General features: G+C 42.4%; 1 protein-coding gene across 3 annotated transcripts in view; it reads right to left on the reverse strand.

Annotated features, from left to right (window-relative positions):
* Positions 1-24,810, reverse strand: part of LOC137327070 (N-alpha-acetyltransferase 16, NatA auxiliary subunit-like) — a 93,722-nt gene that overhangs the window by 47,666 nt on the left and 21,246 nt on the right. For all 3 annotated transcript variants that reach the window (XM_067992480.1, XM_067992479.1, XM_067992481.1), the window contains 9 exons: positions 21,282-21,416; positions 20,464-20,617; positions 20,242-20,361; positions 19,774-19,869; positions 11,258-11,364; positions 7,214-7,286; positions 6,957-7,126; positions 5,154-5,306; positions 4,937-5,065 (listed from right to left, as the gene is read on the reverse strand). In XM_067992480.1, coding sequence (XP_067848581.1) covers positions 4,937-5,065; positions 5,154-5,306; positions 6,957-7,126; positions 7,214-7,286; positions 11,258-11,364; positions 19,774-19,869; positions 20,242-20,361; positions 20,464-20,617; positions 21,282-21,416 — 1,137 coding nt within the window. The remainder of the gene's footprint in view (positions 1-4,936; positions 5,066-5,153; positions 5,307-6,956; positions 7,127-7,213; positions 7,287-11,257; positions 11,365-19,773; positions 19,870-20,241; positions 20,362-20,463; positions 20,618-21,281; positions 21,417-24,810) is intronic.

Consider the following 24,810-nt stretch of genomic DNA (forward strand, 5'->3'; position numbering starts at 1 on the left):
ATTCACTGCTGCTCATTTCATTTAATTCTATGGAGCCCACCGCAGTTTTAATTTGTTCATTCACCGTGCCTGCTGCTCCATTAATCTTTTACTTCATTAGTGTACCCACTGCTGTGTTAATTTATCCATTTGCTGGTATGTGCTGCTCCGTTAATTCACTGGGCTGAAATGTTCATCAGTATCCTATTGTCAGTCAGTCGTGATGTGTGTGGATCATGTTAGCTTCTGTTGCTTCAGTTTCCCTGTTATAATTGTATGTCAAAAAAACAAACTCATTTTGTTCTAATTCAAGTCATCAGCTTATTCCGATATTTTTAACCTCCATGTTATTGTGTGAGCAGCTCCTACTGTCCACTGTTTTAGGAAATACTGTCAGCGTACTCTTTGGGAGTGTCAAGATGAAACTTTTCAGCACTGTAGAGGTAGCGTCTCCTTGTGTGCAGTGTCACAGAGGATTGACTAACTAAATGTGATTATTCAGATTTACTAATGTCCCCCCTTCCCCCAAAGGCATCAAGCCCTTGGTGGGATGCAGTTCTATTGGTTATTCTCCATTAGCTCATTCACGTGACCCGTTCTTTACCTGTGGGCCTTTGCAGTGAACACGTGGATTATTTGACCACAGAGGGAACCTAAACCTGCCCTCATTCCATGTCCACACACATGCACTTCCTGCAGATGGATAGAGTGGGAACCCTGGCTTATTTCTCCATGAGCTTTACTGCCACTTCAGTCTGATCAGCTGACTCACCAGAGGCCAGGGATTGAACCCAGGATCTTCCTGATCCATGAGTGACCTACTCTCTGGATCAACACTCTGAGCACCAAGGTAGCTTACTGAGTAACTTTAAAGGTATCTCAAGCTATAGCAATGGAAGTAAAATACATGACTTTTCATAGAATCATAGAATAATACAGCACATGAGGAGGCCATTCAGCCCATCGTGCCTGTACCGGCTCTTTGAAAGAGCTATCCAATTAGTCCCATTCCCCTGCTCTTTCCCCATAGCCCTGCAAATTTTTCCACTTCAAGTATTTATCCAATTCCCTTTTGAAAGTTACTATTGAATCTGCTTCCGCCACCCTTTCAGGCAGTGCATTCCAGGTCATAACAACTTGCTGTGTAAAAATTTTTTCCTCATGTCGCCTCTGGTTCTTTTGCCAATTATCTTAAATCTGTGTTCTCTGGTTACTGATCCTTCTGCCACTGGAAACAGTTTCTCCTTATTTACTCTATCAAAACACTTCATGATTTTGAACACCTCTATTAAATCTCCCTTTAACGCAGGAACAGAAGTAGGCCATTTAGCCCCTCGAGTCTGTTCCGCCATTCATTGATTTGTGACCTAACTCCATATATCCGCCGTAGCCCCATATCTCTTTCATATCTTTGGTTAACAAAAATCTATCAATTTCAGATATAAAATTAACAACTGAGCTAGCATCAACTGTCGTTTGCGGAAGAGAGTTCCAAACTTCTACCACCCTTTGCGTGTAGAAATGTTTCCTAACTTCACTCCTGCCTCTAATTTTTAGGCTATGTCCCCTAGCCCTAGACTCCTCAACCAGCAGAAATAATTTCTCTCTATCTACCCTATCAGTTCTTCTTAATATCTTGAAAACTTCGATCAAATCACCCCTTAATCTTCTAAATTCCAGGGAATACAACCCTAGTTTGTGTAATCTCTCCTCATAATTTAACCCCTGGAATCCAGGTATCATTCTAGTAAATCTACACTGCACTCCCTCCGAGGCCAACATATCCTTTCTAAGGTGTGGTGCCCAGAGCTGAACACAGTACTCCAGGTGTGGTCTAACCAGGGCTTTGTATAGCTGTGGCATAACTTTTACCCCCTTGTATTCTAGTCCTCTAGATATAAAGGCCAGGTAGCAAATGTAATCCCACTATTCAAGAAAGGAGAGAGAGAGAAAACAAGGAACTATAGGCCAGTTAGCCTGACATCAGTGGTAGGGTAAATGCTAGAAACTATTATTAAGGACGTAGTAACAGGCCCTTAGAAAATCTTAATATGATTAGACAGAGTCAACATGGTTTTATGAAAGGGAAATAGTGTTTGACAAATTTATTAGAGTTCTTTGAGGATGTAACTAGCAGGGTAGAAAAAGGGGAACTAGTGGATGCCATATATTTGGATTTTCAAAAGACATTCGATAAGGTGCCACACAAGAGGTTGTTACACAAGATAAGGGCTAATGGGATTGGGGGTAATATATTAGCATGGATTTGAGGATTGGTTAACGGACAGAAAACAGAGTAGGAATAAGCAGGTAATTTTCGGGTTGGCAGGTTGTAACTAGTGGGGTGCCGCAAGGATCAGTGCTTGGGCCTCAGCTATTTACAATCTATATCAATGACTTGGATGAGGGGACTGAGTGTAATATATCCAAGTTTGTTGACGATACAAAGCTAGTTGGGAAAGTAAGCTGTGAGGAGGACGCAAAGAGGCTGCAAAGGGCTATAAACAGGTTAAGTGAGTGGACAATAAGGTGGCAGATGGAGTATAATGAGGGGAAATGTGAAATTATCCACTTTGGTAGGGAGAATATTTTTTAAAAGGTGAGAGACTAAGAAATGTTGGTAGTCAGAGGGATTTGAGTGTCCTTGTACACAAATCACAGAAAGTTGACATGCAGGTAGAGCAAGCAATTTGGAAGGCAAATGGCATGTTAGCCTTTACTGCAAGAGGGTTGGAGTATAAGAGTAAGGAGGTCATGCTGCAATTATATAGGGCTCTGGTGAGACCACACCTGGAGTACTGTGTACAGTTTTGGTCTCCTTGTCTTAGAGAGGGTGCAACGAAGGTTCACTAGATTGATTCCTGGGATGAGAGGGTTGTCCTATGAAGAGAAATTGAGTAGAATGGGCCTATACTCTCTGGAGTTTAGAAGAATGAGAGGTGATCTCATTGAAACATATAAAATTTTTAGAGGGCTTGACAGGGTAGATGCTGAGAGGCTGTTTCCCTTGGCTGGAGAGTCTAGAACTAGGGGTCATATTCTCAGGATAAAGGGTCGGCCAATTAGGACCGAGATGAGGAAAAATGTCTTCACTCAGCAGGTTGTGAATATTTGGAATTCTCTACACCAGAGGGCGATGAATCTACTCAATGACTGAGCATCCAAGACTGAGATCGATAGCTATTTGCACATTAAGGGGATCAAGGAATATGGGTTAGGGCAGGAAAGTGGAGTTGAGGTAGAAGATCAGCCATGATCTGACTGAACGGCGGAGCAGGCTTGAGGGGCCGTATGGTCTACTCTTGCTCCTATTTCTTATATTCATATTCCATTAGCCTTTTTGATTATTTTCTGTATCTGACCATGATATTTTAATGATCTATATACATGGACCCCCTAAGTCTCTTTGGACATCCACTGTTTCGAGCTTTTCACCACTTAGAAAGTACTCTGATCTATCCTACACCAAAATCCATTTGCCACAGCTTTGTCCTTCTCTGTTCTAAGGAGAACAACCCCAGATTCTCTAGTCTCTCCACGTAACTGAAGTCTTTCATCCCTGGTATCATTCTCGTAAATCCCCTCTGCCCCCTCTCTAAGGCCTTGACATCCTTCCTAAAGTGTGGCGCCCAGAAATGGACACAATACTCCAGCTGGGGCCTACCCAGTGTTTTATAATGGTTTAGCATAACTTCCTTGCTTTTGTACTCTATGCATCTATTTATAAAACCAAGGATCCCCTATGCCTTTTTAACAGCTGTCTCAACTATTCCTTCAAAGACTTTTGTACATACACCCCCAGATCTCTCTGTTCCTGCACCCCCTTTAAAATTGTACCACGTTCCCCTCCAAGTCACACACCATCCCAACTTGGAAATATATATCGCCGTTCCTTCATCGTCGTTTGGTCAAAATCCTGGAACTCCCTTCCTAACAGCACTGTGGGAGAACCTTCACCACACGGACTGCAGCAGTTCAAGGCGGCGGCTCACCACCACCTTCTCAAGGGCAATTAGGGATGGGCAATAAATGCCGGCCTCACCAGCGATGCCCACATCCCATGAATGAACAAAAAAAAAATTTAGTTTGTATTGACTCCCTTCATTCGTCCTACCAAAATGCATCACTTCACACTTCTCTGCGTTAAATTGACTCTGCCATGTGTCTGCCCATTTCACCAGTCTATGTCCTCCAGAAATCTGTTATTATCATCCTCACTGTTTACTACATTTCTGAGTTTCGTGTCTTCTGCAAACTTTGAAATTATGCCCTGTATACCCAAATCCAAGTCATTAATATATATCAAAAAGAGCAGTGGTTCTAATATCGGCCTCTGGGGGTTGAAGTAATGAAAACAAATCTGCTGTCAGTATGGTTCTCTCCATTAACCCTTCAGATAACTACGATAGGCCGTGACAGAATCAGAGGGACAAAGATCAATAAGCATGTGCTTCTCTTGGGAATTTTATATTTTCTGAAACAGTGGAATTATCCCCAAATCCTACAACACCTAAAATCACGACCCACAGACTAACCGCTGGCTCCTTTTGATGAAAGCAGCCACTGCAAAGGGAACCCCGTCAGATTATACAACGTCCAAGCCTTCCACAGCAGAGACGAGAGCAACGCTTTTCCAGCTCCATTACCTCTGGAGTACCCCAAGGATCCATCCTTGGCCCTTCCTATTTGTCATCTACAAAGCAGCCGAAATCACAACGTCAGGTTCCGCTGACAAAAACCAGATCTACCTCATTACCACCTCTCTTGACCCCTCCACTGCCTCTATGTCGTTAGATTGCGTGAACGACATCCAGTCCTGGATGAGCCCCAATTTCCTCCAATTAAATATTGGTAAGACCAAATCAATTGTTTTCGGTTCCTACCATAAATCCCGTTCTGTAGCCACTGATTCCACCCCCTCCCCTTTAGTTATTTCTATAAGAGTTTACACACTTACTCTTTCGACTTCTTGGCACTTTTTCAAGGCATCGCCGTACCTGCCTAACCGCTGGTACATCAAGGCACACTCAGTCTGGAACCACATGCACTGCATCTCATTTAGATTGTCCATCGCAGGTGTTCCTTCCTAATTCAAATGGCAAAACAGGTCAATCAGCGCTTAATAAGGTGACGAAAAGAAAAAGACAACGATAGGTTTAATACATATTTTCTACCCGTGTGAACTTTGAGCACATCTCTTCTGCCTCCTTTATCATGTTCGCTCGTAACATGTACTTGGCGCACTTGGAATTGATGAACCTGTCAGCTGTGTCTAAAGACTGGGCTTCATCCATCCACTTGGCTGCCTCCTTGAAGTTACCTGCATGCTGTTTAAAACAGAAAGGAAACGGCGTCGGCTGCGGAATACATATACATTTTCTTGTCAAATAGAAAAAAACAATTATTCTATATTCTGCGGTGCTCATATTCTTGTATTCTAGCAATCTCGGAAACCATTGCTACAGCAGATCAACGATTCAGGATATCTTCAAGTCCAGTGTCACTGGAATCCTAAGCTGTTTACTGCAGTTTGTTTTAAGTCTGGAAAACTGTTGAAGGGTCAGGGAGATACAAAATGGAAGCATGACCATATATGAGTTAAATGGGCTACAGTGTCACTGATTGGCTGAGGGTAGATGATGTCATGGTCATGTGGGCCGGGATTGGCAAATGTAAGGAATCTTACAACACCAGGTTATAGTCCACAAATTTATTTGAAAATCACAAGCTTTCGGAGGCTTTCTCCTTCGTCAGGTGAATCTCATTCACCTGACGAAGGAGAAAGCCTCCAAAAGCTTGTGATTTTCAAATAAATTTGTTGGACTATAACCTGGTGTTGTAAGATTCCTTACAATGGTCATGTGGAGTTAAGGTAGAGAAAGAACTGCCCTAAGGGGGAAGGGCCAAACAGGAGCAAAGGATCAGACAGTTTCAACACCTGTTCTCCAAAGGATTGGGGTATTAGCCATCTTTTGTATTTATTGCCTTGTTACTGTGTGTAACTAGTTGTACTTGATCATTAAAATTTCCAATGCCACCCTTTTAGCTGTCTTGACAAACTGATCTACAGTCACCTATCAATGTCATTTGATAAGCCTCGCTCTCCAATAGCTTCATAATAAAACCAAAACAAAGCTTGGCTGACAAAGTGAAGTTGTTGCAGAGAAAAAGTTGGGGCTGCAAACCAAATACAAAACAGGTTCAAATAGATGACCTGTATTTTTTCCCCCAACTAGACAGCGACTGCTGCTAATATTAGGGAGAAAAAGAGCCAAAGACTAGACTATGACTTTGGCCCTATACAGCACAGTAATAGGTGAGGCTCTGAGGCCACAGCTCCCTGAGCCCGTACCTGTGATATTCCTCATGACATAGAAACAGGAGTAGGCCATTCAGCCCCTCAAGCCTGCTCCGTCATTCTATTCGATCATGGCTGATCTGTACCTCAACTCCATATCCCTGCCTTTGTTCCATATCCCTGGATACCCTTACCGAACAAAAATCTATCAATCTCAGTCTTGAAAGCTCCAATTTTTCAAGCATCCACATTCTTTTGGGGGAAAATCTTTTAGATTTCTACTAGTGTGTGTGGAAATTTTAAGTTTATGTCCCTTCATTCTTGATTCCCCCACCAGAGGAACTAGTTTCTCTATATCTACCCAATCGAATCCTTTTAACATCTTAAACACCTCAATCAGATCATCCCTTAATCTTCTATACCCAAGGGCATACAAGCAGAGTTTATACAACCTAGCCTCATAATTTAAACCCTCTAAGCCTCGGTATCATTCTGGTGAATCTGCACTGCACCCTCTCCAAGGCCAATACATCCATCCTGTACTGGCATAGGCTCGATGGGCTGAACGGCCTCCTTTATGCTGAAATCTAAGTAACCAAAGGGTCCCCTTTCTACAAACTCACAATGTCACCAAAGCTGTTCATTAGGCAATGAGACAAATACATTGAACTTTTTATACCTTATAGATTTTGGCCTTCACATAGAACAGTTCGATCAGTGTTGGAGTGCTTTCAATTGCAGTATTAATATACTCAAGAGCCAGTGCATACTGGCCAAGTTTATCACAGTGCTGTGCAAGGTAATACTGAGTCCAAAGCAATGTTGTTGGTGGTTCTTTTTCTCCATTTTCTGCAAAATATAAAATACAGGTTTGGTGAAGTAGTTATTTAATAGCGGACATTCCGTGGAATAAGTGTACAACTTCAAAAGACTTACCATTAGGACCAAACAGTTGACAGGATTTCAGGGAAGCTTCATAACCTTTGGCAAGTTCCTGTATTATTGAAACCTGCATAAACATAAGAAATTAGAAAGAAGAAACTTGCATTTACATAACGTCGTATCACATCCTCAGGACAATCCTAAGTTCTTCACAGCCAATGGATTACTTCTGAAGTGCAGTCACTGTTGTAATGCAGGCACACACAGAAGCCAATTTGTGCACAGCAAGGTCTCACAAACAGTAATGAGATCCATGATCAGTTAATCTTTTTGGTGGAGCTTGTTGAGTGATAAATGTTGCCCAGACTGGGGAGAAGCTCCTGCTCTTCTTCATACAGTGCCATAGGATCTTTTACTCCGAGAAGGCAGATGGGATCTCGGTTTAACTTCTCATTAGAGAGATGGCACCTCCGACAGTGCAGCACTCCCTCAGTACTGTACTGTAGTGTCAACATGGATTATGTACTCAAGTCTCTGGTGTGGGGTTTAAACCCACAACCTTCTGACTCAGAGGCAAGATGGCTACCAACTGAGCTATGGCTGACACTTCAGTGCTGTGCACAACTTACAATTATTTCATTACCAAGATCAAGTAATTGTTTGACAAGGGAAAGGCAAAAAAAAAGTGAATTTTAACACCAGCAACTGCACGTACAATACTGTGTACAGTTCTGGTCGCCACAGTATAAAAAGGATATTGCAGCTATTGAAAGGGTATAGACGTGAGAAACCAGAATGATTGAGGGGATGGGGGGGGATTGGATTGAGGACCAACTGGGCTTGTTCTCACTGGAAAAGAGAAGGTTGCAAGATGATATGATTGCTGTTTTTAGGATTTGAAAGGAATTAGATAATGTAGACCATGACAAGCTATTTCATGGTGTCCAGAACAGTAGAATCAGAGGACACGGCCTGCACTTGATGGGGGGTAAATTCAAAACTGATCTTCAGAAACATTATTTTTTCAGTGAGCGCTAGTCAATCAATGGAACAGGCTCCCTAGGGAGACTGTGGAATCAATTAGTATTGATTAATTCAAATGAAAATTAGATATATTTCTTTCAGAAAATATTTTTGGATATTGTATATGAGTAATTTGAGATATGACGTGTGATAAGTGTGGCAGGCTTGGGGAGGAACAGATGACTATGGACCTATGGATCCCAAAGCGCTCTGCCACTGGTATTTTCCTCGCCTCATATCTGGGTCCTGTTGTAGACTGATTGATAGAGATTGATTGCTATGATTAGTCAACAACTCCATTATCGTTTTATCTTGTGATTACCAGTTTGGACCGTGGCCGTTTATCATCGAGAAATTCCTACGTTCTGATGTACCAGCCAGCATCAAGTGTGGCACCAGGGAGCCCTAGTAAAATTGAAGTCAATGGGAATCAGGGGGAAAACTCTCCAGTGGCTGGAGTCATACCTAGCACAAAGGATGATGGTAGTGGTTGTTGGAGGCCAATCATCTCAGCCCCAGGACATTGCTGCAGGAGTTCCTCAAGGAAGTGTCCTAGGCCCAACCATCTTCAGCTGCTTCATCAATGACCTTCCCTCCATCATAAGGTCAGAAATGGGGATGTTCGCTGATGACTGCACAGTGTTCAGTTCCATTCGCGACCTCTCAAATAACTAAGCAGTCTGAGCCTGCATGCAGCACGACCTGGACAACATCCAGGCTTGGGCTCATAAGTGGCAAGTAACATTCGTGCCAGGCAATGACCATCTCCAACAAGAGAGAGTCTAACCACCTCCCCTTGACATTCAACGGCATTACCATCGCTGAATCCCCCACCATCAACACCATTGACCAGAAACTTAACTGGACCAGCCATATAAATACTGTGGCTACGAGAGCAGATCAGAGGCTGGGTATTCTGCGGCGAGTGACTCACCTCCTGACTCCCCAAAGCCTTTCCACCATCTACAAGGCACAAGTCAGGAGTGTGATGGAATACTCTACACTTGCCTGGATGAGTGCAGCTCCAACAACACTCAAGAAGCTCAACACCATCCAGGACAAAGCAGCCCGCTTGATTGGCACCCCATCCACCATCCTGAACATTCACTCCCTTCACCACCGGCGCACTGTGGCTGCAGTGTGTACCATCCACAGGATGCATTGCAGCAACTCGCCAAGGCTTCTTCGACAGCACCTCCCAAACCCACGACCTCTACCACCTAGAAGGACAAGAGCAGCAGGCACATGGGAACAACACCACCTGCATGTTCCCCTCCAAGTCACACACCATCCTGACTTGGAACTGAACACTGTGCAATCATCAGCGAACATCCCCCTTATGATGGAGGGAAGGTCATTGATGAAGCAGCTGAAGATGGTGCGGCCTAGGATACTGCCCTGAGGAACTCCTGCAGCAATGTCTTGGGGCTGAGATGATTGGCCTCCAACAATCACTAACATCTTCCTTTGTGCTAAGTATGAGTCCAGTCACTGGAGAGCTTTCCCCCTGATTCCCATTGACTTCAATTTTACTAGGGCTCCTTGGTGCCACACTCGGTCAAATGCTGCCTTGATGTCAAGTGCAGTTACTCTCACCTCATCTCTGGAATTCAGCTCTTTTGTCCATGCTTGGACCAAGGCTGAAATAAGGTCTGGAGCCGAATGGTCCTGGCAGAACCCAAACTGAGCATCAGTGAGCAGGTTATTGGTGAGTAAGTGCCGCTTGATAGCACTGTCGACGACACCTTCCATCACTTTGCTGATGATTGAGAGTAGACTGACGGGGCGGTAATTGGCCGGATTGGATTTGTCCTGCTCTTTGTGGACAGGACATACCTGGGCAATTTTCCATATTGTCGGGTAGATGCCAGTGTTGTAGCTGTATTGGAACAGCTTGGCTAGAGGCGCGGTTAGTTCTGGCGCACAAGTCTTCAGCACTACAGCCGGGATGTTGTTGAGGCCCATAGCCGTTGTTGTATAATGAAGGTGCAGCTCCTAGACTGGGTCATTTCTTTAAACAAGCCTGGATTTAACTCCTAGTGTACTGTATAAAAAGGCCCCACGGACAAAATAAAGCTTTTCAACACAGTCAATTCTAAAGAGCATATTTAAAAAGAAATACATACGAGAGAGAAAGAGAGAAAATTAATAGAGGAAAAAGGCAGCAGGAAGAGCAAATGTGTTTAAAATATTTAATTATTTCCCCCTCCAACTTTCTCCCTATCTCCTTTCCAGTACCTCATCCAAGTGACCATTCTTCATGTATTTAAGCCTAGATGACAAATGTCAGTTATCTTCAGCAGAGTTCCATATTTGTGCACTTTGTAGCAGGGATCACAGGAACCCTGGCCCATCCCCTCTCCACCCACCACCAGCCCATCAACTGAAACAAAACAAAGCCCTGGCTCAGATTAGCCAACACAGCACTGACCAGGATTGAACCCATCTACAAGCACCTAAAGGCAATTTTATATGCTAATCGGACAGTATCATTAGTCATTATTTGCTGTCTATGATACAGGAACTGTTTAAGATTTCTCAGGACAAATCCCTTGATGAGAAACTTCAGTTCAGCAGCTCAGACTACGTTCTGACATTGGGTCACCCAAGAGACTCCGTAATGTGAGGTTTATATTATGTAAATCATGATTCAATTCTAATTATCAGAGAGACCAAAAAGGGGCAAGAGATTGAAGTCAGGCCGATTTTGCCAATCTGAAGAATATATCAACAGTTCTTGAAAAGATGTAATTAACCAATCATGGAATTTGCTCATCATATTTCCTTTTACTATTTGTAAATAGTATTTGCTGATTTCTTTTGTGCTTTGTTATTCCATTGAACTATAAATATTTTACTTTAGCCTGCAAGTGTTCCGCTATTTCAAAAGAGCATGTTCAGTGCTTAATATTCAAAGTAACTGCAAGTCTGCAAGAGTCGACCACTGATAAGGTATAGCTTCCAGCTCATCAGCGATAAGCTTATGGGAACTGCTGAGAAACTACTGAGAGAAAACGAGTTTTATGAAGTACCGAAAACCATCTGGCAGTGGAAACAGAATGGAACATTACTTACCTTTTCTGAATCGCTATACAACGATTTCAAAGTAGTAAACAACGGTGGACAACCTTTGCTTAAATTAATCCGTAAGAACTTATCAACTAGTTCTCTGAACCTTTCTCCTGAAACAAAGGTGTAAATACAGAAATGAGAACATTGCATTCCTTCCAAACTAAAACTTTTTATTGTATTAAATACCAACAGAACTGATATCTCATTTTATCCACTGTAACGTGCATGCAAATGCTGTAATATGCACCTATTCTTCTAAAATGAAAGCTGTTGCGATTTGGTCAACAAGTGGGAACTTTTGTTGAAAGCGGCTGCGTCCCCAGCTCCCCAATATCTTCCACCACACCACTGACACCAATAAAACAAAACTTACAAAAATTTAACATGATCCATAAGCACGTATATTAAAACAACACCATTAATTAAGATAAAACTGACCCGCATTTATAACAACAACAACTTGCATTTATAGAGCATCTTTAATGTGGTAAAACTTCCCAAGGTGCTTCACAGGGGCGTTATCAAACAAAATTTGACACCAAGCCACATAAGGAGATATTAGGACAGGTTTTAAGTGCATCTTAAAGGAGCAGAGAGGTAGAGAGGTTTAGGGAGGGAATTCCAGAGCTTAGGGCCTAGGCAGCTGAAGGCACGGTCGCAAATGGTGGAATGATTAAAATCGGGGATGTGCAAGAGACTAGAATTCGGGGAGCGCAGAGATCTCGGAGGGTTGCAGGGCTGGAGAAGGTTACTGAGATAGGGAGAGGCGAGGCCAAGGAGGGGTTAGAAAACGAGGATGAGAATTTTAAAATTCAGACTGGGAGCCAAAGTGTGCACAGGGGTAATGGGCAAATGGGACTTAGTGTGAGTTAGGATACGGGCAGTAGAGTTTTGGATGAGCTCAAGTTTATGGAGGTGGACGATGGGAGGCTGGCCAGGAGAGCATTGGAATATTCAAGTCTAGAGGTAACAAAGACATGGATGAGGCAGTAGTTTGCAAGGACTAAGGGGTCAAGGGTGTTTTTTTTTGAGGAGGGGGGTGATGATGGCAGATTTGAAGGGGAGGGGGACAGTGCCTGAGGAGAGGGAACCATTAATAATATCAGCTAACATGGGGGCCAGGAAGCAGAAGTTGGGTGGTCAGCAGTTTGGTGGGAATAGGGAGTAGGAGGTGGATCTCCTGGTCAAGATGAGCTCGGAGAGGGGATAAGGGGAGATAGGAGAGGAACTAGAGAAAGATGCGAGTTCAGGGCTAGGAGAGGGGGAACCATAGGAGAAGTTTGGCTTGGTGGGCTAGGGGAAGGGAGGGAAGCGGCAGAGGCAGATGAATGGATGGAGTGACAAAGAAGTCCATGAGCTTCTCCCGCTTCTTGTCGAAGAGGGTGGAGGAGGCAGGGAAGAGAGGAGAGGGGTTTAAGAAGACTGTTTGTAACGGAGAAGAAAAACCGGGGGAATAGTAAGCAGTTTTGGCAGAGGAGAGCAGGACCCGATAGTGCTTAATGAGTTCCAGCCAGATCTGGCGATGAATGGCTAAACCAGCTGTCCGCCATAAACGTTCAAGTCTGCATCCCTTGGACTTAAGGGAGAGGAGATGAGGGCCTGGGGGAGCGACCAGGGTGAAAGAGTGTAACGGTGTTAATGCGGACAAAGGTGTTAAAGGTGGAGGTGCATACTTCATTACAGAGAAGCTCACTGTCATTTATATAGGACAGTGAGCCTCTCTCTCTACTGAAGTACGCAGCTTTTATTATTTTTTCTATCAATGCATAATGTTAATTTGGTTGGGATTTGAAAAAGTAGAATTCAGCATAATTCAGTGAAAATATATTAATGCAGGTTACCCCCAATATGCATTTCTACCTCATTCATTGAAAAATGAACCTTTATATACACTACAGTCAATCTACAGGGGAAACCAAAACCAAAGCCCCCCAACCTTTGATTTCACCCCATTCTGCAAAGCTATGTTCTGAGCTGCACCTGTAGCTCTTTGCCTGAAGGAGTCAGCACTGACACCAATAAAGGCAAGAGTACAGAAAGAGCACAAAATGCAACAGTAAATCACACTTGATTGGAAAGGGACACGAGGGATTGGCTGGGAATGAGCCAAGTAACTTGCAAATTACAGACATCTTAGGGATTAGCATCAGCTGTCCTTTTTTTCAAAATGGTCATATGTACTGTAAAAATTTTCAGTAGAATGGGGTGTTCTTTACCCAGCATTCATAGCGGCAGAGAAACTGCTGTATCCCTGGGACAGAGCCCTGCAAGCATTCAATTCCAGTGATAGAGCGATTTCTCTGTCACCATGGATGCTGGGTAAGAACTCCCCATTCCACAAAAGCCGTTTCTTTCACAAAACCCGTTGCCGCCACGCGCTGACCTGTGTGTCCTGTGTTTTAAGTTTGTAAAAGGGCTTGGTGCATTGAAGGCTGTAGTTCGGAATTTGCGAGTGTCCGTAGTTTCAGAGAGCCTCTTGCATATTTTACCATTCAAGTTATTTGGGTATCTCAATGAGTGTCCGTTTTTTGGGAGTGTCTGTTTATACAGGGTTCACTGTAGTTGAATGTCTTTCACAGCATAAGTGAGATTATACCTAGGTTATCCTAGATTGGGTATTGTGCAATGAGAAGGGATTAATTAATAATCTTGTTGTGCAGGGTCCTTTAGGGAAGAGTGACCATAACATGATAGAATTCTTTATTAAGATGGAAAGTGAAGTAGTCCAATCTGAAACTAGAGTCCAAAATCTAAACAAAGGAAACTACAAAGGTATAAGGAGTGAGTTGGCTTTGATAGATTAGGAAGCTTCATTAAAAGGCATGATGGTGGATAGGCAATGGCTAACATTTAAGGAACGAATGCATGAATTGCAACAATTATACATTCCTTTCTGGCACAAAAACACAAAAGGAAAAGTGGCCCAACCATGGGTAACAGAAGAAATTAAGGATAGTATTAGATCCAAAGAGGAATCATATAAAATTGCGAGAAAAAGTAGCAAGCCTGAGGATTGGGAGAAGTTTAGAATTCAGCAAAAAAGGACCAAGAGATTGATTAAGAGGGGAAAAAGAGTATGAGAGTAAACTTGCAAGGAACATAAAAGTGGACTATAAAAGCTTCTACAAGTATGTAAAAAGAAAAGGATTAGTGAAGGCAAATGTAGGTCCCTTAGTCAGAAACGGGAGAATTTATAATGGGGAACAAGGAAATGGCAGAGCAATTAAACAAATACTTTGGTTCTGTCTTCATGGAAGAGGACACAAATAACTTCCCAGAAATGCTAGGGAACCAAGGGACTAGTGAGAAGGAGGAATTAAAGGAAATTAGTATTAGTAATAAAATAGTGCTGGAGAAATTAATGGGACTGAAAGCTATTAACTCCCCAGGGCCTGATAATCTGCATTCCAGAGTACTAAAAGAGGTAGCCATGGAAATAGTGGATGCATTCATTGTCATCTTTCAAAATTCTATAGATTATGGAACAGTTCCTGCAGATTGGAGGGTGGCAAACGTAACCCCACTATTTAAAAAAGGGAGAGAAAACAGGGAACTACAGACCGGTTAGCCTAACATCAGTAGTAGGGAAAATGCTAGAGTCTATTATAAAGGATGTGATAACAGGACACTTAGAAAATATCAGCGGGATTAGACAAAGTCAACATGGATTTATGAAAGGGAAATCATGTTTGACAAACCTACTGGAGTTTTTTGAGGATGTAACTGGTAGAATAGATAAGGGAGAACCAGTGGATGTGGTTTATTTGGATTTTCAGAAGGCCTTTGATAAAGTCCACATGAGAGGTTGGTGTGCAAAATTCAAGCACATGGGATTGGGGGTAATATACTGGCATGGATTGAAAATTGGTTAACAGATAGGAAACAGAGAGTAGGAATAAATGGATCTTTTTCAGGGTGGCAGGCAGTGACTAGTGGGGTACCGCAGGGATCAGTGCTTGGGCCCCAGCTATTCACAATATATATCAATGATTTGGATGAGGGAACTAAATGTAATATTTCCAAGTTTGCTGACGACACAAAACTAGGTGGGATCGTGAGTTGCGAGGAGGATGCAAAGAGGCTTTAAGGTGATTTAGATAAGTTGAGTGAGTGGGCAAATACATGGCAGATGCAGTATAATGTGGATAAATGTGAAGTTATCCACTTCGGAAGAAAAAACAGAAAGGCAGAGCATTATTTAAATAGTGATAGATTGGGAAATGTTGATGTACAAAGGGACCTGGGTGTCCTTGTACACCAGTCACTGAAAGCAAACATGCAGGTGCAGCAAGCAGTTAGGAAGGCAAATGGTATGATGGCCTTCATTACAAGAGGATTTGAGTACAGGAGCAAGGATGTCTTACTGCAGTTATACAGGGCCTTGGTGAGACTACACCTGGAGTATTGTGTGCAGTTTTGGCCCCCTTACCTAAGAAAGGATATACTTGCCACAGAGGGAATGCAGCGAAAGTTCACCAGACTGATTCCTGGGATGGCAGAACTGTCGTATGAGGAGAGATTGGGTCGAATCAGCCTGTATTCACTAGAGTTTAGAAGAATGAGAGGGGATCTCATTGAAACATATAAAATTCTGACAGACTGGATGCAGGGAGGATGTTTCCCCTGGCTGGGGGGTCCAGAACGAGGGGACACAGTCTCAGGATACGGGGTAGGACATATAGGACTGAGATGAGGAGAAATTTCTTCACTCAGAGGGTGGTGAACCTGTGGAATTCTCTACCACAGAAGGCTGTGGAGGCCAAGTCACTGAATATATTTAAGAAGGATCTAGATAGATTTCTAGACACAAAAGGCATCAAGTGGTATGGGGAGAGAGTGGGAATATGGTATTGAGATAGAGAATTAGCCATGATCATATTGAATGGTGGAGCAGGCTCGAAGGGCCAAATAGCCTACTCCTGCTCCTATTTTCTATGTTTCTATACCTATAGTCGCCAATCTAACATTCACTCAACTTCACAAGACACAAATATACCAAACTAATACAAAAATTGTCAATGGGATTTGGAGGATTTATATCTTCGGGTGAGGTTGGAGGATAGCAACATCAAAACACCTGTTATCTTGAATCGTCAAACAGTAATGTTGTGAAAAAGCACGCCCAATGCTCATTGTTTCCACCTTGCAGGCCTTGAAACCCTCCAGCTGCTATTCTAAAATGGCCACTGCATTGGTTAAATAACTAACTTTTCCTGGCAGCTCCCACATTACAGGGAGTAACACACCAACTTGCATTTATATAGCACCTTTAACATAGTGAAATGTCCCAAACCACTTCACAGGAGCATCATCAAATAAAAGTTGACACCGAGCCACACAAGGAGATATTAGGACAGGTGATCAAAAGCTTGGTCAAAGGTTTTACGGAGTGAATTAGTGGAGAGAGAGAGGGAGTGAGGCAGAGAGGTTTAGGGAGGGAAATCCAGAGATTAGCGCCTAGACAGCTGAAGGCACGGCCGCCAATGGTGGAGCGATGAAAATCGGGGATGCGCAAGAGGCCAGAATTGGAGGAAAGCAGAGATCTCGGAGGATTGCAGGCCTGAGGAAGTTACAGAGATAGGGATGGTCGAAGCCATGGAGGGATTTGAAAACAAGGATGACAATTTTAAAATCGAGATAGTGCCGGACTGGGAGCCAATGTAGGTCAGTGAGCACAGGGGTGAACGGTGAATGGGACTTGGTGCAAGTTAGGATACGGCCAGCAGAGTTTTGGATGAGCTCAAGTTTACGGTGGGTGTAAGGTGGGAGGCCGGCCAGGATGAGAATCCCTACGTGGTCAGTTTTCGGTAAAATATTAAGATGCCTACGTGGCAAAGAAGCAGAATGAAAAATGGTTAGAAAGGGTTAATTAGTTAGTAACTGAGATTGGTACAGGTGGCCTGGCCTCCTGCTGGGCCATATGTTTGCGTAGTCAGCAGGTTTGCATGGTCTTAGCAATGTAGAGTCTTTGATGTGATTCAAGGACTGGTCTGAATGTCTCCATGTTTATGGCAGATCAATATAGGTAACGAGCTTAGCCAAAGTTGAAAGACATTCCAGGTTGGGAGATAAGGAACAGAAGGGACAGGGAAGAACATTCCAAGTTGGAAGGTGAGGAAGTATCCCCTTTGATGTCTAACAGCAGCATGATCAGCACATGGACGATTTATGATTGGCCGGAAATAATGTAACCTCGCATGGCAACCTATGCCCGGCTTATGATTGGTGTTGACCCTCGTTAAGTATGTTCCAACCCTATTGATTTGTATAAAAACGTGTGGATTTCTGTATGTTTTTGTTCTTGCTCTGCCAGCATAGAGGGACTCTATCAGGAGCCCAAATCAATGCTGCAGACTAAGAACCCTGCTATTAAAGTTGTGCTGAACTTTAAAATGTATTCGACTTCAGTTTTTACTGAACCAGACTGAGGGGAAAGAATCCGGATCGTCAAGGAGAGCATTGGAATAGTCGAGTCTAGAGGTAACAAAGGCATGGTTGAAGGTTTCAGCAACAGATGAGCTGAGGCAGGGGTGGAGAAACGGACCAATTTTTGATATATATTAATGACCTGGACTTGGGTATAGAGCATATAATTTTCAAGTTTGCAAATGACACAAAATTCGGAAATGTAGCAAACAATGTGGAGGATAATAACTGACTTCAGGAGGACATAGATAAACTGGTGAAATGGGCAGACACATGGCAGATGAAATTTAATGCAGAGAAATGTGAAGTGATACATTTTGGTCAGAAGAATGAGGAGAGGCAATATAAACTAAATGGTACAATTTTAGAGGGAGTGCGGGAACAGAGAGACCTGGGGGTGCACGTACACAAATCTTTGAAGGTGGCAGGACAAGTTGAGAAGGCTGTTAAAGCCAAAGATCCTACATGTTTTTTTATTAACAGAGGCATAGAGTACAAAAGCAAGGAAATTATGCTAAACCTTTATAAAACACTCGTTAGGCCTCATCTGGAGAATTGTGTTCAATTCTGGGTACCACACTTTAGGAAGGATGTCAAGGCCTCAGAGAGGGTGCAGAAGTGATTTACTAGAATGATACCAGGGAAGAGGGACTTCAGTTACCTGGACAAGCTGGGGTTGTTCTTCTTGGAGCAGAGAAGGTTAAGGGGAGATTTGATAGAGGTGTTCAAAATCAGCAACGGTTTTGATAGAGTAAATAAGGAGAACCTGTTTCCAGTGACAGAAGGGTCGGTAACCAGAGGACGCAGATTTAAGGTGATTGGCAAAAGAGGCAAATCGATTACTAAACCGAGGTTAGCAAATACGTTGTGGAGTTTTAACTCCAATGTATCATAGTGTCATCATATGTTACAGCACAGAAGGAGGCTATTCGGTCCATCATGCCTGTGCCAGCTCTTAGAAAGAGCTATCAAACCAGTCCCACACCCCCTGCTCTTCCCCATAGCCCTGCAATTTTCTCCCCTACAAGTATTTATCTAATTCCCTTTTGAAAGTTACTACTGAATCTGCTTCCACCACCCTTTCGGAAGTGCATTCCAGATCATAACAGCTGTGTTACACAACATCTGTGCTGAACTTGGGCAATCGGTATAAATAGCAGCAATGTAGATCCATAGTGAGCGACAGTGAATTCTTGATCCAGAAGCAACTGAACATGCAATAAAATTGCAGACTATCGTATTCCATCGAGATTATGACATTAGTGGTTGAAAGACTTCTACTAGACTCCGTAAGCCTTCAGTGTGGCAGCTTTCCTTGCAATGTCATTACTTCCAACTGCTGGAATCTTAGCTCTCCTCAGCCAATCCTTCAGGGGCAAGACATTGGTCAGAAGCTCACTGGTCTAGACTGAGGGCACGAAGATCTAACAACCTGCTCTTCAATCAATAAGGAGTTATGAGTCACTGGCTCTGCCTGAGGTTGAGAATTTCTATGCTTTTCCTTTCAGAACACTTCAGTACTTTGCTATTTTTTGAAGAAAGAAATGTACAGTGGAAGCCAAATAGCCCAACTACAACTCTCAACGCCACCTGTCACAGGTGAGATGCATTTTACTAATTATTGGCTTTTTCCCTACGTTACCATAGTGACTACATTTCAGTTGGCCGTGATGCGCTTTGGGACGTCCTGAAGTCGTGAAAGATGCTCTATAAATGCAAGTTTTTTCTTACTTTTATTTCATGGAACGAGGGAATTCCACCTCAATGTCCCCTTCCAATACTGCATTTCAGAATGCATCGTCTAAATTTGTTTACTTGCAGGACAGACCCCTCATTAATGGAAGACTTATGCAGAGTATTGCACACTACTGAGTGTTGTGTAACAGAGGTTCAAGCAGATGCACAATGTTTTTTTCTGAGCCCCTGTAATGAGCAACACTCCAAACCAACATGCAGTGGTTTATGGTTTTCAATGGGACACAAGGCAACTGTCCCACCTTGGATTAAAAAACAACACATTATGTACATTAAACATGACAGAACATTGATATTTGACGAACACGTCTGGAAGCAGACACCATGCATCACTATACCTGAGACAATATTTAGAGGTAACCTCCTAGGACACAATGCTCGAGGGTGCTTTTTGGCAACTTCTTCATAAATCTGCAGTCTCTTTTCTGTACTGCCTACAACCGACATTCACATAGCAACAGTCAACAGTCTAGCATGTAACATGTAATATGACATTTCTTCAATATTTCCACCTGATTTGAGATTTATCTATTAATACCAGTAAGATAGTGGCACCTTTACACAAAGAAGCTCATTAAAGGTTTATAAATAAGTTTATAACTATAAATTAGTGTCAGTACACATCAGCTCAATGCAGTGTATGTCCATATTTAAAATGGTATCAATTCAAGAGTCAGAGGAGTTGCTGGAATGGAATAAACACACTGTAGTTTTATGTAATATCCCCCATGCAATTACACTATTCAGTGAGTTTATTTGTGTATCTATATTCTTCTTGGAGTTAAATTATGATCTACATCACTTACTACGTTGAATGGCTTTCTCCAAGCCTTTATAGTAAGACCAGTCCTCTGGATTCCGATCAATCAGCCCTCGGTAAACCATAATACTTTGTTTTAGGTTTCCCACTTTTACAGACACATCACCTGAAGGGTCACGGGCAGGGGAATAGGAGAGAAAAAGAAAAAAAAAATGAAACACTAACTCCAATATAAACTATCTGTTGGACACAAAGTAAGCTCCTTTACCTTTAATCTCTTCTACTGCAAGCTTATCACATATTTGCTTTTCATACATTTCAATGTGTTCCAGTGCTTCTTGGTAAAGTTCTGCTTCTCTCATCACTTGATTCTGGTACAGAAGCAGCTCACTATACTCATAGTCTACTTTGTTAGGCGGAACCTGAAAAGAATCACAAAAACACGTGAACTTACAAAGGGCAAGAAAAGTATCAGACACACAATGAGATCAAACCCAGGTTAAACCGCACATCTTTGTAAAGTTACAAGTATAAACTCTTGTTCCATCTCTCCATCCTCCAGTTTTCTTCTCTGCTCTCTTGAAAGCACTTACTCACACAGTGCTCTCAAGTGCCTCAGCCAAGTAGGCATTCTTCATGCACGGGCGTAGATGGCAAGCACTGGCAGACTATGGGGACGGTGCAGCAGTCAGGTCTGATCTTGGCCTCGCTAAAAGTCCATGTGCACCTTCCACCAGCCATCACTAAATAGTAATGCTAGTCAGGGCTGGAAATCAAGGCTAATTTTCCCCTGTAGTGATTCCAACAGGGCCAAACTAAAATCAGTTGGCTCAGCACAGACCAGGGATCAAATGAATGATTTTCCTAGTTTGAATGGCCCAGCAAGATGTTTTTTTAACCTAGTGTGTGGATTCTGCAGTATTGCCATTGAATAAAAAAAATGCACTGTAAATTTAGATGGCACTACTTCATATTAATGGCCCTACCAATGCTGTATCTCTTTTTACAAGCACAGGTTTTGCTACCAAGTAATTTCATTTATAGTGAAATGCAGGTTAGTTTATTAAAAAATATTCAAAACTCTACCTGTTGAGTTTTCCTGAACTCTTCGAGAAGTTTTAAGGCCATATCGTAATCTTTTAGTAAATGGTAGGCAATGGCATACCCAATCCAGGAAGCTCGTTGTGTGGGTCGCAGCTGAAGAAGCTGATACCTTGTTTCCTATAAAAGGAGGAAAGTACATCCTTCAGGTGAATAGTGGCAGCATTTTTACAACAGAGTTCAAAATAGAAAACAAAAGCAAAATCCTGCAGACTCTGGAAATCTGAAATGAAAACAGAAAATGCTGGGAAACACTCAGCAGGTCAGGCAGCATCTATGGAGAGAGAAACAGAGTTAATGTTTCAGATCGATGACCATGGGTTCTGATGAAAGGTCATCGACCTGAAACATTAACTTTGTTCCTCTCTCCATGGATGGTGCCTGACCTGCTGAGTACTTTCCAGCATTTTCTGGTTTTATTTCAAAATAGAAAACTGTTGCTTAACAGACACCAAAATTTAATTTGTTAAAAAAAAATAGAAATCAGAAAATGGGTTTACTTATTATCAACTATTTCTATATTTCCCCCACTATATCCCCCCGGCTACGTGCTCTTTACTCTAGTTAATTAATTATAGATCTTTCCACAGTCTCCTCCAACTCTACTCTGTATCCAGCGAAACGGGTGCTCAATCACAAACTGAAAATCAAAACGTCGTTGATTCTTCCTCCTATATGATGTGGAGATGCCGGTGATGGACTGGGGTTGACAATTGTAAACAATTTTACAACACCAAGTTATAGTCCAGCAATTTTATTTTAAATTCACAAGCTTTCGGAGGCTTCCTCCTTCGTCAGGTGAACGATGTGAATGATTCCTCCTATAAGCAAGGCACTTCAACCTATGCTTAGCACTAATCTCACCAGCTGGGAAAGAGCTTGAACCTATTTAAAATTGAGCTCCCAGGTGGTATTTCTTCAGTTTAAACAAGCGAGTGCTGCAACAGCACCGATACTAATGCATACTTGGCAGTTTGAATAAACAAGGTGTCTTTCATTCATTTGTAAGTGACCAGACTTTGTGATGTTGATTCTTGCAAAGAATCATGGCATCACTTTTCCTGCAATTCAATTCCCACTGGCAGTTATAAACAAGGTGCGAGACATTGGCTGTACTCAAATCAATTGTAAACAATTTTACAACACCAAGTTATAGTCCAACGATTTTTATTTGAAATCTACAAGCTTTCGGAGGCTTCCTCCTTCCTCAGGTAATTGAACACGGAGACTGGGCTGCCGAACAAGGGAAGTGGGGCACAAAGTCTCTTCATTTGTGGAAATCATAAAGTTGTTTTATTTCAGCACAAGGAAAGAGCATTTCTCAATGGTTCGAGAAGGTACACTCTGCAACTTAAGATGCTTACCTATCTGCAACTACAAGTTCAAAGGGCATTTTAACAGGTGAAACCGGTCAAAAGGGAAAGGAACTAAAGAGGGAGCTTCTGAAGTGAAAGCTAAGATTTCATTTTATAGTGAAACAGGTTACCTCATTTGCAGTGAAATGCAGATTATTCATAATATATATCTAATGTACACATGATCAAATGCAACCTGTTCAGTTTTCCTGAACTCTTCTAGAAGCTTTAAGACATTGGTAAACTGGGACCCCTGTGGAATGTCAGATTTTAAATTTTTGTTGCCCTTTTCTTTAAGATGAACTCCCTAAACTGTTCAGTCTAATATGCCTCCCCTCAAACAGGCAAAGCTTCAGTCAAATATCAGTTAGATTAGTTCAAACTCTTTGCCAATATTAAGTTTTTACAGTTAGTGCCTTTACCTCTGTCTTTGGGATCACTCCAACAGTGGTGGAATGAAATCGCTAATAGAGCTGTGCGTGGGGAAATGGAGATTCCAGCTACGACCCTGGCAATATTAGAGGCCATAACGCAAGCTAGCCAATCATATGGCTACCTTTACCATGCAGCAAGACAGCGCAGGACTGGTGATACCAAAGTATCTTAGTGCTTTATAATATAGTCAACGACAAACATGCTGTTAAAAGTCGTGGCATGGATTTTAAGCAGAAGAAATGCTCAACAATGCAGGAAACCAACTATGTAACAAGGATAGCTGCCTCGCTCTAGCTAAGTCCAGAGTATGCCCTATTTGATAAGGTGGATGATCTACATGATCACACCAGCCACAGGGACTTTAGATTTACAGAAATAGCTGAGGAAGCTTTATTTCAGATTCTCTAGCTGTGAATTTCAATCTCCAAGTACCTGAATTCAATATGAACGAAGCACATCAGCTCCGTGCCCCGCCTGAGAAGTCAACTGGTCTCTCCGAGGATTCATCCTAAATGATTGAAGCTGCAATATTTTCTTAAAAGAAAAGCTGTTTCTCCTATGTTTGCTGGCTAGTTTCATTACAAGATAGCCCACCCTGGGTTACTTAACATAACTAGTGAGAGCTTAGCCACTTCTTCCAGATCCCTACTGGAGCCTCAGGTAGTTCATAACTGAAACTAAAGCAGAAGACCCCTTCAGTAGTGATTGAAGGAAAGTGGAGTGTGCAGGCCAATAGATGAATTTGCCTTGCTACTCTAAGTAAGCAGTTCCAGCCATTAAAGTAACTATAGGAACAAGTTTCTGAACAAAAGGCAGTGCCCTATTACTAGCAAACTGCCAGTTTCCAGTCTTCCATTTTGAAAGTTAGCAAAGCACGAGCAGCTTCCATTTTGTCCTTTAAAAGAAAACCTGCATAAAACAGAGAATTCTTTCTTTTTTGTCTCAGTGACATTAAATGTTGGGCACAAGATAACTTAAAATAGATCGGCATATGAAAAGAAAGATTATCAACCCTTGAAGAGTCTTCTCCATTATTCAAATTAGTATCCTGCACACACCACTAGAATTGAGCCAATCCTGGTCAACACTCAGAGGAAACTATGTGAAGAGATGACCTGTCGTTTAAGATATCTAATGCAACAGCGTGGAGTAGAAGACCATCACAAGCACTCCCTGAAAGACCCGAGAGCACAGTGTGTACAACAAATCGGTTTGAAGAAAGAAGATTCTAGAAAGTAAGTAATCTTCCTTTCTTCCTTATTTGGCATGCTCCACATTGCTGGAGGCACAGCCAGCCAATGGTAATCAGGACAAGGAAAAGGGAAGCCCTTGCCTTGGGGCAGACCACACCTGTCAGGGCGGATGCCCTGAAGTAACATAATCCTCAGCTGCAAGTTCAAACGGCGGCATTTGGTGAAGTTGTGTAGGTTGCTCCAAGTAACAACTTTGCAGGTATTGTTTATGGGCCATTTTTCCAAGGGTTCCCATGAGGTGGCTGCAGAATGGGTAGAATGACCTCTTATGAAGCTAACAACAACAACTTGCATTTATATAGTGCCTTTAACATAGTAAAACGTCCCAAGGCACTTCATAGCAGTGTTATCAAACAAAATTTGACACCAAGCTACATAAGGAGGTATTACGACCGGTGACCAAAAGCTTGGCCGAAGAGGTAGGTTTTAAGGAGGACAGTGAAGTAAAGAGGCAGCAAGGTTTAAGGAGGG

This window comes from Heptranchias perlo, chromosome 11 (genome assembly GCF_035084215.1).
Source record: "Heptranchias perlo isolate sHepPer1 chromosome 11, sHepPer1.hap1, whole genome shotgun sequence".
NCBI classification, from domain to species: Eukaryota; Metazoa; Chordata; class Chondrichthyes; order Hexanchiformes; family Hexanchidae; genus Heptranchias; species Heptranchias perlo.